The sequence below is a fragment of the Lepidochelys kempii genome, chromosome 10 (assembly GCF_965140285.1).
Source record: "Lepidochelys kempii isolate rLepKem1 chromosome 10, rLepKem1.hap1, whole genome shotgun sequence".
NCBI classification, from domain to species: Eukaryota; Metazoa; Chordata; order Testudines; family Cheloniidae; genus Lepidochelys; species Lepidochelys kempii.
Window position 1 is genome coordinate 85,569,566 of NC_136389.1, and position 22,482 is coordinate 85,592,047.

At 43.5% G+C, this 22,482-nt stretch overlaps 1 protein-coding gene across 2 annotated transcripts in view; it reads left to right on the forward strand.

Moving 5' to 3' along the window:
- The window catches only part of IQGAP1 (IQ motif containing GTPase activating protein 1), a 185,572-nt gene that overhangs the window by 59,720 nt on the left and 103,370 nt on the right, over positions 1 to 22,482 (forward strand). For both annotated transcript variants that reach the window (XM_073304652.2, XM_073304653.2), the window contains 9 exons: positions 1,685 to 1,761; positions 5,168 to 5,235; positions 5,885 to 5,998; positions 6,365 to 6,543; positions 7,816 to 7,906; positions 8,327 to 8,490; positions 15,292 to 15,376; positions 16,419 to 16,582; positions 21,836 to 21,996. In XM_073304652.2, coding sequence (XP_073160753.1) covers positions 1,685 to 1,761; positions 5,168 to 5,235; positions 5,885 to 5,998; positions 6,365 to 6,543; positions 7,816 to 7,906; positions 8,327 to 8,490; positions 15,292 to 15,376; positions 16,419 to 16,582; positions 21,836 to 21,996 — 1,103 coding nt within the window. The remainder of the gene's footprint in view (positions 1 to 1,684; positions 1,762 to 5,167; positions 5,236 to 5,884; positions 5,999 to 6,364; positions 6,544 to 7,815; positions 7,907 to 8,326; positions 8,491 to 15,291; positions 15,377 to 16,418; positions 16,583 to 21,835; positions 21,997 to 22,482) is intronic.

The window sequence follows — 22,482 nt, forward strand, 5'->3', positions numbered from 1 at the left end:
GTGGTGGATTTTCCATCTGTTGTGGAGAAGTGGTGGATTCTCTGTCTCCTGAAGTATTCAAATCAAGTCTTCTGGAAAGATGCTTTAGTTAAACACAAATTATTGGCCTAAGAACAGGGGTAACTGGGTGGAATTCTATGACCTGTGTTATACAAGAGGTCAGACTAAATGATCACCATGGTCCCTTCTGGCCTTAAAATCTATAAATCTTTGGGAACATTGTACTGAAAGTCAAACCATGAGCGTAGATTTATATGCAAAACAACTTTTCCTCATGCTTTTATTACATGTAACAGGAACAGTCCATGTGTTTAATCACACAAGGGTCACTATTGTATACCTCAACCTGCTGTCTGCATTTAAAAAAAATACTCACTTGAAAATGTTAATTTTAGAATTTTGTCAAAATTTTCCACCCAACTCTCTCTTGACTTATCAGCTGTGCTATGCATGAACTCTTGGTGATCTAGAGGAGCAGATTGAGCAGCAGGAAGTATAGGAATGGGCTCTGGGGGAGAGATGGTGCTCTGGGTGAGAAGAGAGAGAATGTGGGGGACAGGTGGAGAGAAAGGGACTTGGGTCAGGCAAGAGGGCTTGAGTAAGGCATTGAGGAAATGGAGGGAATATATCAGCAATATGTTGACTACTTGTGGAATACTGTGTCCAGTTGTGGTGCCCACAATTCAAGAAGAATGCTGATAAATTGGAGAGTGTTGAGAGAAGACCCACAAGAATGATTAAAGGATTAGAAAACATGCCTTATAATGATAGATTCAAGGTGCTCAGTCTGTTTAGCTTAATAAAATAAATAGAAGGCTGAGGAGTGATTTGATTTACAGTCTATAAGTATCCACAGGGAGAACAAGTATTTAATAATCTCTTATCTGGCAGAGAAAGGTCTAACATTCAATGGCTGGAAGTTGAAGCTAGATAAATTCAGACTACAAATAAGGCATAATTTTTTTTAACAGCAAGAGTAATTAGCCATTGGAACAATTTGCCAGGGGTCATGATGGTTTCTCCATTACTGACCATTTTAAATCAAGATTGGGTGTGCTCATAGGAGGTCAGACTGTCATAATGGTCTATTCTGGCCTTAAAATCTATGTAGTGACATCTTCCACATTAACCCTTTAAGGGGCCTGACTTTCAAAAGAGCTCTGGATCTGAGAATGTGATAATAGAAACCGCTGGGGATGAACAATTAAAAATATGGCCCCCAAAGTTTGTTGAAAAATATGGCCTCGGGTGCCTTGCAGCACAACACTATCTTTACCACTCTCCTTAGGCCACTCACACATAGTCCCCTTCTGCCCATCCAGTCCAAACAAAATCCTCTTCCCCAACCCCTCATGTAAATATCCCTGCTCATCTCTTGGCTCCCTCAGCATCTCCAACCCATTTCCCCAGATACACCACACAGTATGTCTGTGGGGAGCCAGTGTGGGGTGGTCATGTAAAAGGGGCATGGGGTTGAGCAGGGGTGTGGATGTGAGAGTACATGTAAGGGAAGTGGGGAACAGGTTTCATGGTAGACGCATGGGAGAAATGTGGAGCTCTGTTGTGCTCCATGAATTACCTATCTCATAACTGGGCTGGAGCAGTTTTAGGATTGCCAGAATCCTTCCTACTTGGATGGCTAGAGTGGGGTATCATTCTGATGGTTAACTTTGTTTATATTCAGATTTTCTACCCAGAAACTACTGACATCTATGATCGGAAGAACATGCCACGCTGCATCTATTGTATCCATGCACTCAGGTAATGTGTGTTAGGCAGGAGGCTGAATTGTGAGTGAATGAATTGTGAATGCATGAAGGCTACCTAGAAATCTGAAGTCTGTGGGAGTGCGAATGCATTCTGATTCAGAGTTGGTGGGGGTGAATGTACTGTGGGCTTAAAGGAAGGTCTGCAGCTTCCAGGAGTGGCATCTATGAAATTATGAATGCATTGATGTTTCCAGGGATAAGTGCTATGCATGTTTAAGAGTGAGTGAGATCACCAGCCATTGGAGGCAGCATATATATCTTAGGATTCCTAAGCCTTAGAGATGGGGTGTGTACAGCTGTGAATCTCCTTCCTTGGGGACTGTGTGTTTACGTGCATATTTTGTGAATCATGGTTTCCAGAGGCAAGCAGTGTACTCAGAGCTTTCTGAAGATGTGTGCAGTATAGAGTGCCCTACCCCAGGGAGGCATATGTAGTAGGTTCCACTTAATAGCGACCTGGATATAAACAACTTACAGTTAATAGCAACGTTTTGCTGGGAACCAATCCCACCCCATTGACTTTCATATTAATGGGATCCGGATATTGGCAACACCATGCCACTTATTCACAAGGTCTTTTGGAAGAAAGGTTCTACTTGTAGGCAGGTTTGTGGGGCTGCAGCCCCAGAAAGAAGCACTAGAATGTGCTGAGCACCCCTGCAGGCAGGTCTGTGGGACTACAGCCAGAGAAGAAAGTGCTGGGACCTGTCTTCCCTGGCTGCAGCCCCACAAACCTGCCTGTGGCCAGTACTTAGCCTGTCCCAGTGCTTCTCTCTGGGGTTGTAGCCATGGAAGCCTGCCTGCACAGGAGGTAGGGGGCTGGGAGGGGAGAGGAGACTGTCATCAAAGCAATAGTGGAGGGTGGGGAGGAGGCAGCAGTCTGGAAAACCTGCCTTTGCACAGGCTCTGCACAGGAGGTAAGAGGCTGTGGGTTGGAAGGAGAGGGGAGGGAAGGCTGTGAGCAGAGCAGTAGCTGGAGTGAGAGGAGCAATAGTCCCGATGCTGGAACTGCATGGTACCTCTCCCTGTGCTCCTCTGGGAGACTCCTGGGAGACTCCTCTGGGAGACTCTGCATACGGAAGGAATTGCTGTGATGTGTGGAGAATGCGGGGAAAGGTATCATGCAGCTCTGTGGGCCCTCAGAGCCCCCACTCCCCTTGGAAAGTCCTGGCATCCAGACTGCAGCCTCCATCCCTGCTGCTGTCCTGCCCGCAGCCAGGTTTGCAAGGCTGCAGCCAGGGAAGTGAAGTTCTGGCACTTCCTTCTCTGGCTGCCGTCTCACAAACCTACCTTCCACTTATTAGCAGCTGCTGGATAATAGCAACTTTTTGTTGGCTACCAAGGGGTTGCTCAATAAGTGGAATCTACAGTATTTGTGTGTCCATAAAAGGCAGTCGAGATAGTATTATATTATGTATTGTCCTGCCACCAGATCAGGAATGGACACTAATAACAACTGGTCATGAGGATGAAATCCCAAACATAGTGTGAAGCGCTGTCCTGGGTGTGCTTTAAAGGGTTGCTCTTCCCACCCCCACCCTCACTTTGGCCACACTTGCATAGCTTGTCACGCTAATAAAATCTCACTGAATTGAAAATTTTAAAGGGTCTGAACATACTGTGGGTGTTCAGAAGCATGAGTATGCACATGCCCTACTCTCTCTCATATGATGTATGTTTACTTCTATAATGGTTCTAGATTTTCACTGTTGTGTGCACTGTCTGAATCTGTATCTAGAGCTGCAGTGTGAGAGGCAGAAGGGAAAGTGACAACACTAATTTTCACCTACTAATGAACTATGAATTTCAGTTTATGTCTGAAGAGAATAGGTTCAGGCTTGTTTGTTCAGCTGAGCAGCAGGTAGAGAGTAAGGTGAGGTTGGCCTTTTGTGTGCAGCATGTTTATTTTTAGGATAAATCAGGGAGGCTTTTGGGGGCTTTGTGAAAAGCCATGTAAAGCTTTAAAATCCTTTCAGAGGCTCCGAGGGATAATCTCTCACCTCTCGAGGTAACTAGAAAGATCCATCTGGCTGTGCTAGCTACTTCTGTCTTTGCCTCATTAGTGTGTGTTGAAGTGGATAGTTTTGCTGCCGCTTCATGCTCCAGAGAGACAGAGCATTGCATTGCAGTGACTTAGTCTTTCCTGATTAAACCAGTTTGGATGCAGGTTTCCAATCTGATGGCAGACAAATATTTAGTGGGCTTCACATGAAGAATGCTCCTTAAGACATTTCTGTGTATAGAGCACTGAGCCATATCAGTTTTGGTCTCCATCTTATGCTTACTCAGTTTTAGTCCTCAAGAAGGAGCTTGTTCTTTTGCTTCTGATCCTTTGGCAGGGTGAAATCTGAGGATGAAACATCCAAATAGATTGCAAATAGCTGAACATCAACAGAAGTTTCAAGCTGTTGTAGAATCAGATTCTTTGTAGAAGTGAACCTGCTTTCAACTCAGTTCCCAACATTTAGTATAACTTGTGGTCAGGAACACTTGGCATTGTGTGATGGCCAATTATGGAACTGTGTAGCTTATGCTCCTTTGACCAGTATGAAAGGAATTTGGGTCATTATTAGTGGTGAAGTTGCTCCTTACTGGCAGCTTCACGATAGCTGCTGCAGTTATTCTTTGAGTAGTTGGACTCAGCTGGCAGATGTTCACATCTCCTTGTCAGTCTGGTCCTCTTTGCCAGTGATGTGTAAATCAGAATCCAGATATTCAGAATGAGTCAGGTTTTTGCTGAAATATAAATAATGGGCAACATAGAGGTCTCCAAGAGTAAAGACTTGTCTATGCGGGGACACTCAGGAAAGTTAATTTGAATTAACTAAAAGTGTGAATTTAAAATGGATAAGTTAAATTGCATTAAACCCTGGTGTTGACGCTTATATTCAGAATTAGAGTGGCCTTAATTCAATTTAGCTTACTTCACTTTGCAATCTCAACCCTATAGGCACCAGCACACCTTGCAGTTACCTAGTGCAGTAAGGAATATACAAATGTTCTTTACCACCCTAGGTAGCTGCATGGTGTGTTTGTGACTGTAGGGTTTAGCTCTGTGCTGATAACCAACAGAATAAAGCAAATCTTTGGTAGGAAGTTACCCAGATGTGCAACCAGATGTCTGCTGATCAGAAGGGAACTTTTAAATCCAGAGCTCCTAAACCATATGGATCTTTCTTTCTGGGGAGGGGCTTATTCTTTTTTCATGGTGACATTCCTTCATACACAAACGCTTCACTGGGAGAATCAATCACCATCACAATTGAAAAGGCAGGTTTTAACCATCTAGAAATCTTTCCACTTAGCCTAATGTCTATATCTCCCTTAATTTACTTGTGAGTGGGGTAAAGACCACAAGGAGTAATTAGTGCTAATTATTCCTGCATTATGTTTCCTAGTCTGTACCTGTTTAAACTGGGACTGGCCCCTCAGATTCAAGATTTATATGGAAAGGTGGACTTCACAGGTATGGAGATTTCTTGCTTTTCTGAGATTTAGATGTTTATGAATTTGCATGCCCTGTTTACTCACTCCAGTAGATGCTGTACATAATGGATGAAAGGGGATTAATGCCCAAAGGCAGCCAGGGTTGTAACTGCATTTGTGTTTAATGGGTGCGGGATTCTTCCCATACAAGTTGGGGAAGGAGACTTTTAGGAGAAAGTTTTATTCTGAATTCTTTAGTTACTGGCTCTGTTAACAGTAGTATGTCTCCACTGTCTCTCCCTCCCCTTCCCTTGGCTTTAGTCTTTTTCCTTCCAGTGCACCAGCTGCAGAAGAAAACAAACTTTTGTAGGATGTTGTATATGTACTTTCTTTGCCCTGCTGGCAGCCATACTTTGAGACATGCAAGAATCACACAATCTGTTTCAAACCTGTGTCATTAAGAGCACAAAACTATGTAGTGAGACAGATTTCTATGAGGCCCTCCCATTTGAATCATTGGAACAAATATAGGAGAGTTTTGTCTCTTCTCAGACTGCATGCACAAAGTATTTGTGAAAGGGCAATTTACAATCTATTGTAGCTGTTCCAATTTTTCTGCAGCAATAGCTGGTCTTAGGGCTGATTCTGAATGTTCTGCCTACATTACATCTTTTTCCTCTGTGTTTCAGAGGAGGAGATCAGTAACATGAGGAGTGAGCTGGAGAAGTATGGAATTCAGATGCCTGCCTTCAGCAAGATTGGAGGAATTTTAGCTAATGAACTCTCTGTGGATGAAGCAGCGTGTAAGAGGAAATGGATTTTCATCCTCTGTGACCGTTTAAATGGCCAGATTGGATAGAAAGTGCATGTTATAATCTAGCTCTAATAGTCCCTATTGTTTAAGTCAACACAGGCCTTTTATGGCCAAGATATTTTTGTTAGAAAATCTGAATTTGATTTGGTCAAAATCAAACGGCGATATCAGGAAATAAGGTACTACCTGTGTCAAAAATACAAAGTCTTACTTACAGTTTATATACTGATAATTCTTGCAACAATGTCAAAGACCTAGTCAGCTGTTTTCTTCTTTCCCAGATAAGCCTTTAATTTATTACAGGGCAGAGCAGTCATCTTTGCAGTTAACAGGGAACCTGTGATTTGTTTTTCAGTGCATGCTGCTGTTATTGCCATTAATGAAGCAATTGACCGCCAAGTTCCGTCTGACACCCTGATGGCAATGAAAAACTCCAATGCCATGTTGGTGAATCTTGATGAACTCCTGGCATCAATCTATCAGGACACATTGTACCGGGCAAAGAAGGACAAGATGGAGAATGCCAAAAATAGGGTAAAAATCAATGTTCCTGTCTAGTTACGAATTCATGTTCATTGTGTCGAGTTCATGATGTCACCAGAGGAGATTGCACATAGAATCCAGTGAAAACATATTGTTCAGTCTTTTGTGTAAGATGTTAGGCCAGATTTATCCTTAGTGAAATTCCACTGTAGTCTCCAGGGATTCATTTGATGTATTATGAGATGGAAGAAAGCAGACATTATAGTGTTAAATCTGATTTGTAATTGAATCTCTTACACACAGATTCCCAAGGAATATGCATGGTGGAAGAACATAGAGGAGATGTCTTATTCTAGACATCAGTAAAGCCTGTCCTATTTTTATAGAATTTTTGAGTCTTTCTAATGTATATATGAAACAAACCCACCATCCCACAAAGTTTGAACTAGTTCTAGAATTTCACCTAGACTAAACTTGCTTCGTGAATCTGCAAGTCTACCTAGGCTGTGAGTAATCCTACTGTATGGAGGCTGATATTTACAAGCACTACACATCCAAGTCTAAACACTGTGGTCCCAAAAGCTTGTGAGCATATGGTATGTTACTTTGTAAATTAATCTGTTTACAGAATTCTACCCAAACTATCTGTCTGCTGCTCTCTGCCACAGTGATAGGCAAATTAGCAATACTTAGATATGTGGCCTGTTCTGGAATATCATATCTATTTATTTGGTTTGGAACACTTCCAGTTTGAGAACCTGTATGTGTCTGCCTAACTGGATCTACTGCATCATATGTCCTGGAATTCCTTCTGTGTGCCCACACAGAGCTGTTAAATGAAATCATCCCGTCTTATGTATTGTGTGTCCTTCTCTGTTTGCCGGAGATCTATACTCTGTGTGTATGGGCGCGCCTAGGATATTCACTTCTAGGATTCCCTTTTATGTGTGTGTAGTTGTTGCTGACCTGTTGTGCAGTGGGTTAGAACTTCATGTGGGTGTACTTTAGAATCATAGAAGAATCTTAGTAGGTTAGGGTTGGAAGGGACCTCAGGAGGTCATCTAGTCCAACCCCCTGCTTGAAGCAGGACCAGTCCCCAATTTTTACCCCAGATCCCTAAATGGCCCCCTAAAGGATTGAACTCACAATGCTCGGTTTAGCAGGCCAATGCTCAAACCACTGAGCTATTCCCCCCCCCCACCATTAGTGAACATTAGTTATGTTCACTGCCCTTTCTGTTGGAGGACTGTAAGAGGCCTGTAAACAACACACCACAAAGTCTGCTCTAGAGTTGCATTGATGATAATTTTGTTTCATTGTCAGACTGCCTCTGAGAATTCAGAGAGAGAGAGGGATGTGTACGAAGAGCTGCTGACTCAAGCTGAAATTCAGGGCAATGTCAACAAAGTCAATAGTAAGTTTCCCACTGAACTAATAGGCCTGGATAAAGAGTATTCAGACTTGTGTGGCTCCTTTACTCCTCCTTCCATCCCTGCACTTTGAACTAAGTGAGTAGCTCTCCTTGCTATATTTGTTCATAGTATTTCTCAATTTTGAATTCATCCTGCCCCTTGTCCCACCCCTGGCCCCTTAAAGAAGTGAAGGGTCCCCATTAAACTCTGTGCCCTGAGTATTACATACCATTTTCATCTCTTTTCTCTTGTTAAAGTCCCTCCTGAGAGATTCTGGAGTCTGACCTGGAGACTTCCAGGCCTAAACCATCAGTCAGTAGTGTTCAGGAAGAGATGCCTTCTGAGGCCTCTGCTATAGAAGCCTAATGATCACTACATTCAGCTTTTGACCCTTACTTTACTTTGCTCTGCTCTCTCCCTAGCACATTCAGCCCTATCAAAGGTAGATCTGGCTTTGGAACAGGGAGATGCATTAGCATTATTTGAAGTTTTGACATCACCAGCCCTGGGGCTTCGAGGATTACAGCGAGAAAATTGTGACTGGTATCTCAAGCAGCTCTTGAGTGACAGACAGCAGAAACAGGAGGTATGGAAAAGCATATGTAATCATTGTGAAAGTATTTATAATACCACAAACCATCACACATTAATCATATGGGATGATCACAAAACTCCCATATGAGAGTTAATGTTACTTTGGAAAACTTTAATTTTGTTGAGTTTTTTGTATTTAAAAAGTAAACTTAATATTCCAATAGCATACCACATGTGCAAGAAACACTGTGATTGTGTACGTATAATGGAATACTTGATGGTATGGTGTAAAGGCTTTATCAGTGTGAGTTTGAAACGGCGGCATTACTCAGGAATGATAAATGTCACAACTTAAAGGCTGATATTTTAGGGTCTTGAAGGGTTGGGAGTGAATCCTAGGGACCCACTACAATATTGGGAAACTCTTCTATACAGTAATTTAAAGTTTGCAGATTTCAAAATAATCATATTTTTGAATATGGAAAAGCAGTGCCTAATCCAAGACTGAATCTTGCTCATTCTGGACCTTGGACAGGTGTGATTGAGGGGGAGAGTCCACCTTTGGGAATATGGAAAGGAAGTATTTTTGTGACAGGTTTGAAGCTGCACAGGGTCTGGAACATTAGTATAGTGAAGAGTGCATGATAAATGTATTTATCACTTAGCTGTCATCACAGCATAGGAGAAGAGTGCATATAAAGTGTGTGTATGTAACTATAATAATATGAATGTAAAATATAAATAAATACATAATGCATATATGTATATAATGTTTTATGCCCTCTTACTTTACTATGTTCAGTGCGCAAGTACTTTATTGTAAATATCTATGATACAGATAAGCATATGATATTTTTCCTTATAGATAATCTTTCTGTAGTTAAGGTTGAAGTTATCTTCTTATTTTAAGCCTAACCTTCAGTGAATTTTGCATGTATATTGTATATGAATGCTGTTTATAGAATGCATTAGTGTAGATTTCTAAACTTAGTAGGGCCTCAAAGTATATTAGTTTATGTAATATTTGTATGCATATTATTACAGAGAACTGCAATAGTGGAGGGGATGATTATTACTACTGTATATTTTTAATAATTTGTCTTTTACAAGGTCTAACATGATAAAGAAGTAGGATACCAAGTACATTCAGAGCCAGGAATAAAGGCAACAATTCAGTTTATACAACCTGAGAATAAAGCTCTGACATTTTTGAAGTCCATGAGCCCACAAACATTAAGAAGATAAAGATCATTATTACATTGCATAATTTTGGTTGAATCCATTGGCAACCCTCCTAAAATTGTTGAACTGTCATAGGTCTTATGGAGGGTCAACACGTTTTCTTCTTGAAGATTGATTTATTCATAATGCTCTTCACTATAGCATTTGAGTGTCTCATAGACATTAACCTATCCTCTGCCCTTAGGAGGTAGGAAAGTATTATCCCAATTTTACAGATTAAGCACTGGGTGATTTCTTGTAGGCATCCCAGCAGAAGTAGATTTTGAGGAGGGATTTGAAGGAGGACAGGGTAGTAACCTTTCAGATCTGCTCATTGAGAGCATGGAATTCCATGCATAAAGGGGCATTATGAAAGAAAAAGCAAATATGTTTCTGGGAAGAGGAGACAAGTGGGTGATCAAGACTGCCACCATTGGTGGAGTGGAGGGGGAGGAGTGGTGTTTTAAGAATGTGTGTCTTTGTGAGGGTGAGAGGTGTTTTCCCCCGGGATAGTCTGTTCTTTTCCACTTGTCCCTTCAATATGGCGCTCTTGTGGTTCAGGCTGTAGTGTCATGGAGAAGGCAGCTGGTTGCACAGGATTGTGCTCTAGATCCCAGGGGACTGTTGCTAGCTTTAATTCCAAAAAAGGGTTTACCATCCACAGCTGCTGCTGTTGGTGTTTTGGACTAACAGACCTGGATGGGCAGAGGGCTTATTGACCTGTGAAAGGAGACTCTGCCTTGGCAGAGTTTGTTGTTCAGGGTTTCCAGGAGATTCATAAATTTTGGGAAGCTATTCAACACTAGAAAGAACCTCTTAGTGAAGTAAGTAGAGACTTCTTTGCAGATATTGAAGGAAACTGAGGTTATGTCTACACTGCAGAGACTGTACTAGCCTAGCTATGTCAGAATAGCTATGCTGGCACAACCCCATAATGTAGATACAGCTACATTGATGGAATAGGTTTCTCCATTGGTGTAGGAACATAACCTTCCTGAACAACACTAGCTACATTGATGGAAGCATTCTTCCGTCGACTTAGCTCCACCTACACTGGGGTTAGGTTGTCTTAGCTGTCTTGGTCAGGGGTGCATTTTTTTCTCACCCCGACCGACATAGTTATGTCGACCTAACTTTTAAGTGTAGACCAAGCCTGAGACTGCTCCATGTTCTTTCTGTCCCATGTCTATCTCACAGATCTCTTGTCCTGAAGAAGGAAAGGAAATACTTCTTGTCACAGAGTGGGCTTGCCTTCTAAGGCAGTGGGACTACCTGTTCCTAATGATCTGCCTGCTCACATGATGGGTTTTGAGGCTTTCTATAATAGAGAAGAGCCTGCTTAACTTGGTAGGGGAAGAGACCTGCAAGAGAACTAGGATCAGGGAGAGACATGTAGAAGAGTTTTCCTGCTCCTGACAATAGAGCCAGATGGAGGCAGAGAGTGCTAGGAGGCTCTCTGAAGTGGGCCAAAGGAAAACAGAGAGAGAGAGAGACACATGCACAAACACAAGGAGCCAAGGAAGGGGCTGTGGAAAAGGCCTACAGGCAGGTGGAGGTAAAAACTGGTTGAGGGAGTTGAAGCAAGGGGTCTGAGAAGGTGAACCTCTGCTGCTTGTACAGTGTGTCTGAGCAGGAACTCAGAGTAGAAGGAGGGCTGAACCCCTACAGGCTTATTGAGGAAGGTGATGTGAAATCTTTCTCCCCCCAACATAAGGAGTGGAAGAATTTTTGAGCCTGGAGTTGGGTTGATGATCCAGCCTGAGATTGTTGAATGATTGTTTTGGACTCTTTGTTTACTGTGGGAAAAGGGGATGGGTTTATGATTTGGCGAGAGGCCAGTAAGAAGCACTGGAGTTGGCCTAGCCAAGAGTGGGAGATTGAAATGCCTTCAGCCAGAAGAGGGGAAACTGAGGCTCAGAGCACTAGGTACCAAGGTAATCGTGTCACATGCATTTTCACAAGCCAGCATTCAGATGGATGACTAGCTTCATGAGTGCCCAGTAATTCCCAATTTGAGATATCTGACAGTGATATTGAAAGGTCTTTAGCCTTTGCAGCAACCTCCAAGTAATATAGAATTGTTCTTCAAGTATGTGTCAGTTTGGATCCCACTCTAAGGTACATGTGTGCATGTGAGATCAGAATCTTTTAATAGCACTGTTGGGCTGTGCCTGCGCAATGTATGTCCTTGTGCCTTTGCACCCGAGGGATAAAGGGCAGAGCAGCCATAGGTGTTCCTCAGCGCTCTCACTGCTGGTGGACGCAAGATGGAACAAGTGGTGTCTTCATGCTACCCCTTAGCTGAATCTTTTTCTTGCAGATTAATTAGTTAGATAGGGTTAATTCCCTATCTATGTTTTATGTTTCCTCCTTTTTTATTTAATTGTGTTATAAACCCAAACAGATTTAAATTTAAATTTTCCTTGGCACTTGGCACCCCTATCTGGGCCAAAAATGGTGGATTCAAAGCCCTTGGGCTTCGAAGCATAGCCATCCTGCAACAGACTTATGCCATTAGCAGATGGCCACGGCCACTGTCTTTTTTTTTTTTTTTTTGGTCTCAGTGAGAGCCATGTGCTAGATAGTTGCTTGGTTTGCCATTTCTTTTCTATTGGAACACTCATCTGAAGTTATATCCCTTGGAACAACCAGTGAGAGAGAGTATAGACCCTGAAGAGCGAGGATTGACTTCGTAGATGGATCTAGTCTCTTCTAGGTCCCAGTCAGCCAATGCCTCTGCTGGCTGGCACACAGGGCCTACTGTGTTGGTACCTGCAAAAATTGCACTGCACCATCAGGAAAGGATTCAGGACCATCAAAGACCATTTCGGCATGGATTCCCACCTCAGCACTGAAAACTGGTATGGCTTCCTTGTTGAGGCAAGACTGAAGACTGGAATAGACATAGTTTCCTGCATTGATTCCCCCTCTTCCCATAGAGACTCAACCCTGCATACTTCTTGAACACGTCAGCTTGCATGTGTATGACAACGCTAGCCAGATTTCACTTGTGTCCATTACAGGACTGGCTAAGATCAGTGTATCATCTCACCATCAAATGATCATGTGAGTTGTGGTCCCAGCTCACATTCTGTAGCTGCTGAACTGGTGGTCAGACCCCAAGAATATTTGGAAAAGGGTACATTTCTCTATACTTCCACCTACAAAGACACTGATCAGAGATGCATCAGGCACAGGTTGGGGCACACACCTGGACCACTTCCAGATACAAGGAACTTGAAACCCAAAAGACATGACTCTGAACATCAGTATTCTAGAATTATGAGCAATCAGACTAATTTACATGTCACTCCAACCTGTTCCATGTTCCACTGTGCAGATTTTCACAGACAACACATTTGCAAATGTTTTATATAAACAAGGAAGCACCTGCTCATCACATGTCAGGAGGCTATCAAGATATGGACATTATGTCAAAATAGGGTAACTCCAATACACTTCATCTCCAGGAGCCTCAACAGTTTAGCAGACTTCCTAAGCAGACAATCCATCATTAGCCACAAGTTGTCTCTGAAGAGCTCCATCATTACATCAGTATTTCACCAAAAGGAAAATCCTGTTATTGACTTGTTTACCTCCAGAGATGACAAAGTGTCCAGTTGTTTGATTCGAGGGGCATGAACCCAGCTTCCTTCTACGAGGCCTTTCTCATATTGTAGAAGTGAGGTCTCATGTATGCATTTCCATGGATTCCATTGATTCTCAGGGTGATAAGCGAAAATAGGCAGGAGGCAGTCATGCTAATCCTGAAGCTCCATATTGGCTGAGGCAGTTCTGATTAACAGATCTCAGGATGTCTATTTAGCCTCCTGTAACACTTCCAGACTCTCCAGATATCAAGGTCAAATTCATCTAGACAGTTGCCACATCTGACAGTCTGGCTGTTGGCAAGTTGATTGCTACTGACAGAGATACCTCTGTACAAGTACAAGAGACCCTACTCATCTCATGGTGTCTAGATTTTTAAAGGGATGACTACATACTTACCTATATGTTAGAGAATCCCATGTAATGTGGGATCTTAATGTTGTCCTTACAAACCTCATGGAAAGAGATCCCCTTTTAATCTCTCTTGGAGTGCTTTTTACACCATCTTATTTTGAAGACTGCCTTTTTGATTAGGAGAATTCAGTCCCATCGTGCAAGTTTGGGAATTTAGCATCCTAGAAGTAAATGCAAAGAATCATCCCACAGCTCATCTTGCTTTTTCTGAAGAAGGGCAGCAATTTCTACCCTGTGGACCTGACTGCGGTTACTGGCTCATAGAGATGCTTCCCAAATACGGGAGCCTCTGAGTTATGCTATGGGAACAATACTACCAATCTTGTTTTTTGCCCTTTGGACTAGAATTTTTGCTGAATCATCCAAGCAGATCTGCCCAACCAAGGAGCGCATGTGTTCTCTTGTCAGGCTGATGTCTAATCTGTGATGTCACTTTGGTTGGTGATCTGCATCAGTATTGAACATTGCAGTTCTTAAGGTTCATAATGGACTTTCCTAACTATTAACTTCTCTCCAGCTGACAGTTGGAATACAGAGGAGCCCCACCAGAAATGAGAGTATTTGGAGATTAGGGGAAATGAATAACCATCAGTAGAAATCGTTGACTTTCATCCATGGCTAATAACATTGCCCTTAGGAGCTGGAAAAAACCTTGAGAGCTTAGAGTTTCAGCTGTCTTGTACTAAGAAGTTGAGCTTTGGTGGCTGGTCACTATTGGAGACAGGATACTAGACTAGATGGACCATGGGTCTGATCCAGTATAGCAATTGCCATGTTTCTGTGACCCAGAAATGAGAATCACACAAGATGTTATAATTAGGTGACCGTATATCCTGTTTTGGGTGGAACAGTCCCCTTTTTAAGCCCTCTTCCAAGCGTCATGATTTTTTTTGGCAAGACTGGGCATTTGTCCCATTTGCATTTGCCAGCTGATCATCAGTTGGCAAGAACAAGCACGACAAATATCCAGTTTTACTAAAAAAAGTGGAGCATGCCCCCCTAGTGGGGAGTGGAGGAATGTTTGGTGAGGGGAGGAAGCATCAAAGCCAGTCCCACGGAGCTTGGGCAAGCAGTGACACACACGTGGGATGGAGGGAACCCTAAGGCCAGCTCCGCACTGGGAAAGGGGCTCGAGTAAGCCCCATGTGGTGCCTGTTTTCCCTTTGGGAAATATAGTCACCCTATATATAATCAAAGAAGGAGAACTATTTTTGAAAGCTTCTGTCTGGCATTTATTCCCATTTTTGCAAATGGGGAATCTGAGAAATTAAAGGACTTGTATAAGGCTTCACAGCAAGTTAATGGCAAAGATCCATATGGAGACTTACCTGACTCTTAGCCCCATGCTCAATTTTCTAGAGCTGCTTTGCACCTACAGTCTCGTAGAAGGCATCAGACTTAAGCCAACCTTGTCTCTTTCACCACATGCACTGTAAATATCTGGTTTGTTATTTCTCTCTTCTACATCTATTGAATTCTGACGGTTTGCAGAGGGTTGTACATAGGTAAAATTTCACAGGGAGAAGCTGCTGTTTGTGTTGTTTTATTTGAATAAAGTCACAAGAGGGTCAACATTTTTTTTCCTTGTGTGTGATTTATTTTTCTACAGACTGGCCTGGCAGGCCCCCTGCAGAAGGAGGAGTTACAGCCTGGAGTGGACGCTGCTAACAGTGCAGCACAACAGTACCAGCGAAGTAAGGAGCCTTTCAGCAGAGATTATAGCTGAGGAATTGGTGGAGGTGATCGGAGGGTTGAGGCAATGTATCATTTATACCCTTGTTGGAACACCAACATCAGCTCTTGTTTCAGAGTAACAGCCGTGTTAGTCTGTATTCGCAAAAAGAAAAGGAGTACTTGTGGCATCTTAGAGACTAACCAATTGGTTAGTCTCTAAGGTGCCACAAGTACTCCTTTTCTATCAGCTCTTGTGATTCTTTGTGACTTCCCTATAAACACCTCAGGGCTAGTGAGAAGCTTGCAGAAAGCCAGCATCTGTGATTCTTTTTAGTCTCCCCAGAATAGCGCTTATAACCCACGTTATAATATAGGTTATTCTTTAACCTATACATTTTTAAAATACACTTAGGAAACTTGTGTCCACTGTAAGTGACTTCTGTACTTGAAAGCTTATACCTATCTCTGGGTCCTGGGTCTGTGAAGGAAATCCTAGTAGCTTATTGGGGCAGAGTCTGAGGTTACCTGGTGATCCTCATTGTGGATGCAATTCTGCTCATATTGAGGCAAAAATTATGGTCTTCCTGCAATTCTGGCCACTTTCTAGTATCAGATTAGGAGACAGTTAATTGCAGGTTTAAACCCTAATTCTGTAACTACTTAATTTGCACTTGCTAAAGAGATGTTGCCCTTCTGAAAATTTACTCTGAAACTAGGTTAGTTTATTTTATTTTCCTGATACAAAGGCTGTTGCTGGAATTGACTGATATAAAATGATTTAAAATTACCTTAGAATAATGGATTTCAAGGCCAGAAGAGACCACTGAGATCAGTCTGACCTCCTGCATAACGTAGGCCAGATAATTTCACCCAGTAATTCACACAGTGGAGTGAATGTATTCTTCCCATCTCGCTTTGATTTCCTCATGGGTGGTATTTCACCTAGGGTGCCCACAGAGCAAAAGTCTTTTCCACACTGGGTGGGTAGAAATGCTCTTATAACAGAGGTACAAGCTTTGTGCCCTTCTAACGTCTTGTGACCTCTTTCCCTTTAATCTCCAGGGCTGGGAGCAGTGGCAAGGATTAATTCTGCAATCCAAATAGGTATTGCAGAGAAGACTGTGGAAGAACTTTTGAATCCAGAGGCTCAGTTACCACAGGTTTATCCATTTGCAGCAGATCTTTACCAGAGGGAGCTGGCCACTCTGCAGCAACAGAGCCCTGATGTAAGTAATAGGTTCTTTCCTGTTCTTGGAAAACAATCTGACGATTCCCAGCAGTATCCATCATGCTTAGCTCTTAATTCCACACCTTCTCCAGAATGTAGCTGTTTTGGGAATTCTTGAAAATATGTTGCAGTTCAAAGTTTGTGTAATTTACTATTTAATTGACGAATTAAACAATAATAAATTACCAGGATCACCCAAGAGTTCTGAAGGAATTCAGATATGACATTGCAGACCTACTAACTGTGGTATGTATTCTAACTCTTAAGTCAGCTGCTGTACTAGGTGACTGGAGGATAGCTAATGTGATGCCAGTTTTTAAAACAGGCTTCGGAGGCAATCCCGGCAGTTACAGGTCAGTAAGACTAACTTCAGTATCAGACAAATTGGTTGAAATTACAGGAAAGAACAGAATTATCAGACACATCGATGAACACAATATATTGGGGAAGATTCAACATTACTTTTTTAAAGAGAAATCATGCCTCCCTGATCTATTAGCATTCTTTGAAGGGGTTAACAAACATGTGGACAGGAGTGATCCAGTATACTTGAAGTTTCAGAAAGCCGTTGATGTGAACCCTTGCCAAAGGCTCTTAAGCGAAGTAAGCAGTCATGAGATGAGAGGGAAAGACTTCTCATGGATTAGTAACTGGTTAAAACACATGAAACAAAGGGTAAGAATAAATGGTCAGTTTTCAGACTGGAGAGAGGTAAATACTGGGGCCTCCCAAGGATCTGTAGTGGGACCAGTGCTGTTCAACTTACTCATAACTGATCTGGAAAAAGGGGTAAACAGTGAGGTGCCAAAGTTTTACAGATGATACAAAATTACTCAGTATAGTTAAGTCCAAAGCTGACTGTAAGGGATCTCCCAAAACTGGGTGACTGAGCAACAAAATGGCAGATGAAATTCAGTGTTGATAAATGCTAAGTAATGCACATTGGAAAACATAATCCCAACTATACATGTGAAATGATGGGGGTCTAAATTGGTTGTTACTGCTCAAGAAAGAGATCTTGAAGTCACTGTGGATAGTTCTCTGAAAACATCTGTTCTTCTTCGAGTAATGGTCCCTATATGGATTCCAAAGATGGGTGTGCACATGTGCCATGTGCTGGAGCTGGAACAGTTTTGTAGTAGTGTCCATTGATCCACACATGCGTCATCCACGTGTTCGCATCTGAGGCTGTGTGGGTCAATGCCGCTCCAGTTCCCTCTTACCGCTGCATTGTACCGTTGGCTCCACCCCAGCAGACCCATCTTCCAAATCTGGGTGCTTCTCAGAGCCGGATCCCTCCTTTTTACCTACTCAATCTTGCAGCCTGAATCCTAGGCCTGACCACCCTATCCTCCAGTATATGACCCTACCGCTGAGCTGTGGTCCAGATATCCCCGGGGCCCATACGCTTGGCCCTGCTGGCCTCCTTGGGATCTGTACCAGGACCACAGGGTTTTACCATGGCATCTTACTAGCTGTTGCCTGCCCACTCCATGCCATTCTCTGTTTACAACAAACCAGAGAAAGACATAGTGCCGTTAGGACCACAAGTCCCTCCTGGAGCCTCATCATCACTGGATGAGGTCCTGATCCCACCTTCCCTCTCCATTCCAGATGACCAGAAACAATACCAAGACCTGCTTCAGCAAGTGGCTGCAGCCTTCAGCCTCACAGTGGAGCAGGTCAAGGACCCACAAAACCAGCTCCTGGATATTCTGCAACTGCCAGGACCCTCCCTGACTGCACTCCCCATCCATGAGGCCATCCTGCAAGCGGTGCAGTTGGTCAGGCATACACCAGCTTCCTGTGCCCCTACTCCTATGCATGCAGAGAGGTCACACTTTGTCCCATCTCAGGGCACGGACTTCCTTTTCACCCACTCACCCCCCAACTTGCTGGTACTTCAAGTGGCACCCAAACGCATTTGCCAACATCATCTCAAGTTGACTCCTCTGGACAGGGTGGCAAAAAAGCTGGACCTTTTGGTAGAAAAGTCTACTGTTCTATGGGACTCCAATTCCATATCGCCAACTACCAGGCCCTGTTGGCAAAATACTACTTTCTCACTTACTCCAGGTTCTGGAAGTCTTCTTGTTTGTCTGGCAGTAGAAGAGCCTGAAGACTTCCAGACGCTGCTGGGTGAAAGGAAACTGATCAACAAGGTGAATCTCCAGGCAGCCATGAATGCCTCCGACACCATACCACACTTGCTGGCGACCGGCGTTCTACTCCAATGAGACTCCTGGGTCCAATTCATAGAATCATAGAATATCAGGGTTGGAAAGGACCTCAGGAGGTCATCTAGTCCAACCCTCTTCTCAAAGTAGGACCAATCCCCAATTTTTGCCCCAGATCCCTAAATGGCCCCCTCAAGGATTGAACTCACAACCCTGGGTTTAGCAGGCCAATGCTCAAACCACTGAGCTATCCCTCTCCCAATTTGTCTGGGTTCCCTAAGAAGGTCCATACCACTCTTGAGGACCTCCCCTTTGACAATCAAAAACTTTTTGATGACAGAACAGATGAATCCCTCCAGTCCCTCAAGGATTCTTGCTCCGAATGCTACACACTCCCATATCCTCGCCTTCTGGAGTCACAGCTCACTCCACGGGGGCGCACGCTGCCACATTGGCCTGCCTAAAGGATGTACCCTGGCAGGACATTTGCCGGCCGGCCACGTGGCACTCTGTCCAGATCTTTACTGCTCACTATGCCAGGACCCCAGCAGTGGAACTGTCCTACAGACTAACTTCTTGTGAGTCCGCGCACCCACTTCCATTGCTTGCTAATCGCCCACATTTGGAATCCATATAGGGACCATCACTCGAAGAAGCGGAAGTTACTTACCTATAACTGGAGGTCCTTTGAGACTTGGATTCCAATACCTGCGCTCCATCCCCTCTGCTGTAGACATTGCTTAGTGGTAAGAGGGATATGGGAGATGCACCCACCCTGCCTCTTATAGCCTCAGATGCGAACAAGCGGATGATGCATGTGCGTGTCAAAGGATGCTACTACAAAACTGTTCTGGCATCCAAGTTTAGAATCCAAATAGGGACTGCACATCAAAGAACCTGCAATTACAGGCAAGTAACCTTCTACTCAATGTGCAGCGGCAGTCAAAAAGGTAACCAAATATTAGGAACCATTAAGAAAGGGATAGATAATATGAGAGTAAATATAATGCCACTATATAAATTCATGGTACACAGATACCTCAAACAGTGCATGCAGTTCTGGTGGCCTCATCTAAAAAAGATGTATTAGAAATGGAAAATGTACAGAGAAGGGCAACAAAAATGATTAGGGGTATGGAACAGCTTCCATATGAGGAGAGATTAAAAAGACTGGGACTGGTCAACTTTGAAAAGAGACAACAAAGAGGACGTATGATAGAAGTCTATAAAATTATGAATGGTGTGGAGACAGTGAATAAGGAAGTGTTGTTTACCTCTTCAGATAACAAACGCACCACAGGTCACCCGGTGAAATTAATAGGCAGCAGGTTCAAAACAAACAAAAGGAAGTACTACTTCACACAAAGCACAGTCAACCTGTGGAACTTATTGCCAGGGGATGTTGTGAAGGCTAACAGTATAACTGGGTTCAAGAAAGAATTAGAAAAATTTATGGAGGATAGGTCCATCATTGGCTATTAGCTAAGATGGTTAGGGACACAAACCCTGAGTGTCCCTAAGCCTCTGACTGCCAGATGCTGGGATTGGATGACAGGAGATGGATCACTTGGTGATTGCCTGGTTCTGTTCATTCCTTTTGAAGCATCTGGCATTGGCCACTGTCAGAAGACAGGATACTAGGCTAGATGGACCATTGATATGACCCAATATGATTGTTCTTATGTTTTTAATCTGTAAATCAGGGATATATTCCCTGAGCTGCATGGAGCTGTGTGACAGATTTATGTTACCAATCTGCCTGGGGCGTTAGGTGATCAGGCTGAGGCTGCAGGGTCTTTAAGGGAGGAGGTGAAGGAGCACACCAAGTGACTAAGTTTTAAAGTTTTATTAATAAAATAACAGCGGTGAGTGTGGGGTGCTCCCCACGTCACTCAGAGAAAGGAAGAAAGCTTTAGTGCCCATGCCCTAACCCACTTTCATACTCACGGACAACCCAAGGCTGACCAAGCTTGGGTATAACGTAACAAGAAGAGGGGGAAGGGTGGATGAGAGTTCTGTCCTGTGCACAGGTCGTTCAGGGTCCGCTGTTGATCTCAGATTTGCTTCAGTTCTCAGGAGGGTTTTAAGTCCTGGGGTTTTTTGGGGGTATCTCGTTCAGGGACCTCTGTCCCTTGTGCTCTTTGTACCAGTCCAAACTGGCCTTCCGTGGCTTCCTTAGCATTCCCAAAACACTCTGGCTTCAGGGACGTGAAAGCTGTTGTTTTCCCCCTCGCTGGTCTTTACTGTCTCACTAGTTTTTGCAGACCCTGCAGTTCTGTTCAGCTGAATTCTTCTTTTTTACGGGCTGGTCGGGGTTGGAATTTAGGCCCCCGTCTTTCTTGGCAAGCAGCCGAGAGTTGGTTGTGTGCTGTGGCCTTGAGCTGGAGTCAGCGTCTTATCTTCGGACCTAGCTGGAGCGTCGAGTTAACCCATTCTTCTCCCTTCCTTCCCCTTCGGCCTCTCGCAACCTGCAAAGGAAGTTTTTTACTCCACACTTACACCTTTAACCCTTCCCAAAATGCTTTGCGATGTCTGCCACAGCATTAGCAACATACAATGCTGATTTGCCTCCTCAGGGGACCCCCTGAGGGAGGGGGCATTGGGTTGTGACAACTGTGGATTCTAATTGTTTACATCACTTGCTCTGCCTACTTGTAAAAAGAAAAGGAGTACTTGTGGCACCTTAGAGACTAACCAATTTATTAGAGCATAAGCTTTCGTGAGCTACAGCTCACTTCCTCAGATGCATCTGAGGAAGTGAGCTGTAGCTCACGAAAGCTTATGCTCTAATAAATTGGTTAGTCTCTAAGGTGCCACAAGTACTCCTTTTCTTTTTGCGAATACAGACTAACACGGCTGTTACTCTGAAATCTGCCTACTTGGTTTCACTTGTGATACTCTTACTCTTCCTTGCACCACATACTTTTCCCTGTAGTTTACGATTGCTGTTGTCTCCTTGTCTTCCTTGTTTACTCACTCACTGCAGTTACTGTAACTACTGCCACATTCTGTCCACCTCACAGGGCATAAATTTGTGAAGGATGTCTGATCCTCATTGTCCTCTTTGCATGCAGGGTAACCTCACCCACCCAGAGCTGTCAGTTGCAGTGGAGATGCTGTCATCTGTGGCTCTGATTAACAGGGCTTTGGATTCAGGGGATGTGAACACAATTTGGAAACAGCTGAGCAGTCCAGTCACAGGGCTCACTAACATTGAAGATGAGAACTCCCAGAGGTGGGTACATGTGACAAATGGATGTGGCCTCTCTCAGTGCCCCCAGTATTCCCTATTATTATTATTTTTTTATTCTCCTGACGTTTCATTTTTTTCTTTTACCCTTTAATGTTATCTTTCCAAATTGTTAATCATCACATTTAGTCGCTGATGCCTCTTGTGCCTGGTCCCACGAGCTTTCTCTCTTGCACACTGTCTCTTATGCCACCCCTTCATATTAGTCCTGCTCATGTACAGTCTCTTGAAGTCTCTTCCCAGACTTCACATTAGTGCTGTATTCAGGTTCTTGTATGCTGTTGCTGATGCCACCCCACCCCCCTTCACATGAAGTCCATGCTCAGTCTTTACGATGGTCTTGGACTCGCTGTCTTGCATGCTGTCTCTGTGGCACCCTGCCAGTTGCATTGATCTGGGCTCTTGTAAGCTGCCTTTGGTATGTCTCCCCCTTCCCTTTTTGCATTTGTTCCAGGTTCATCCTGCATGCTG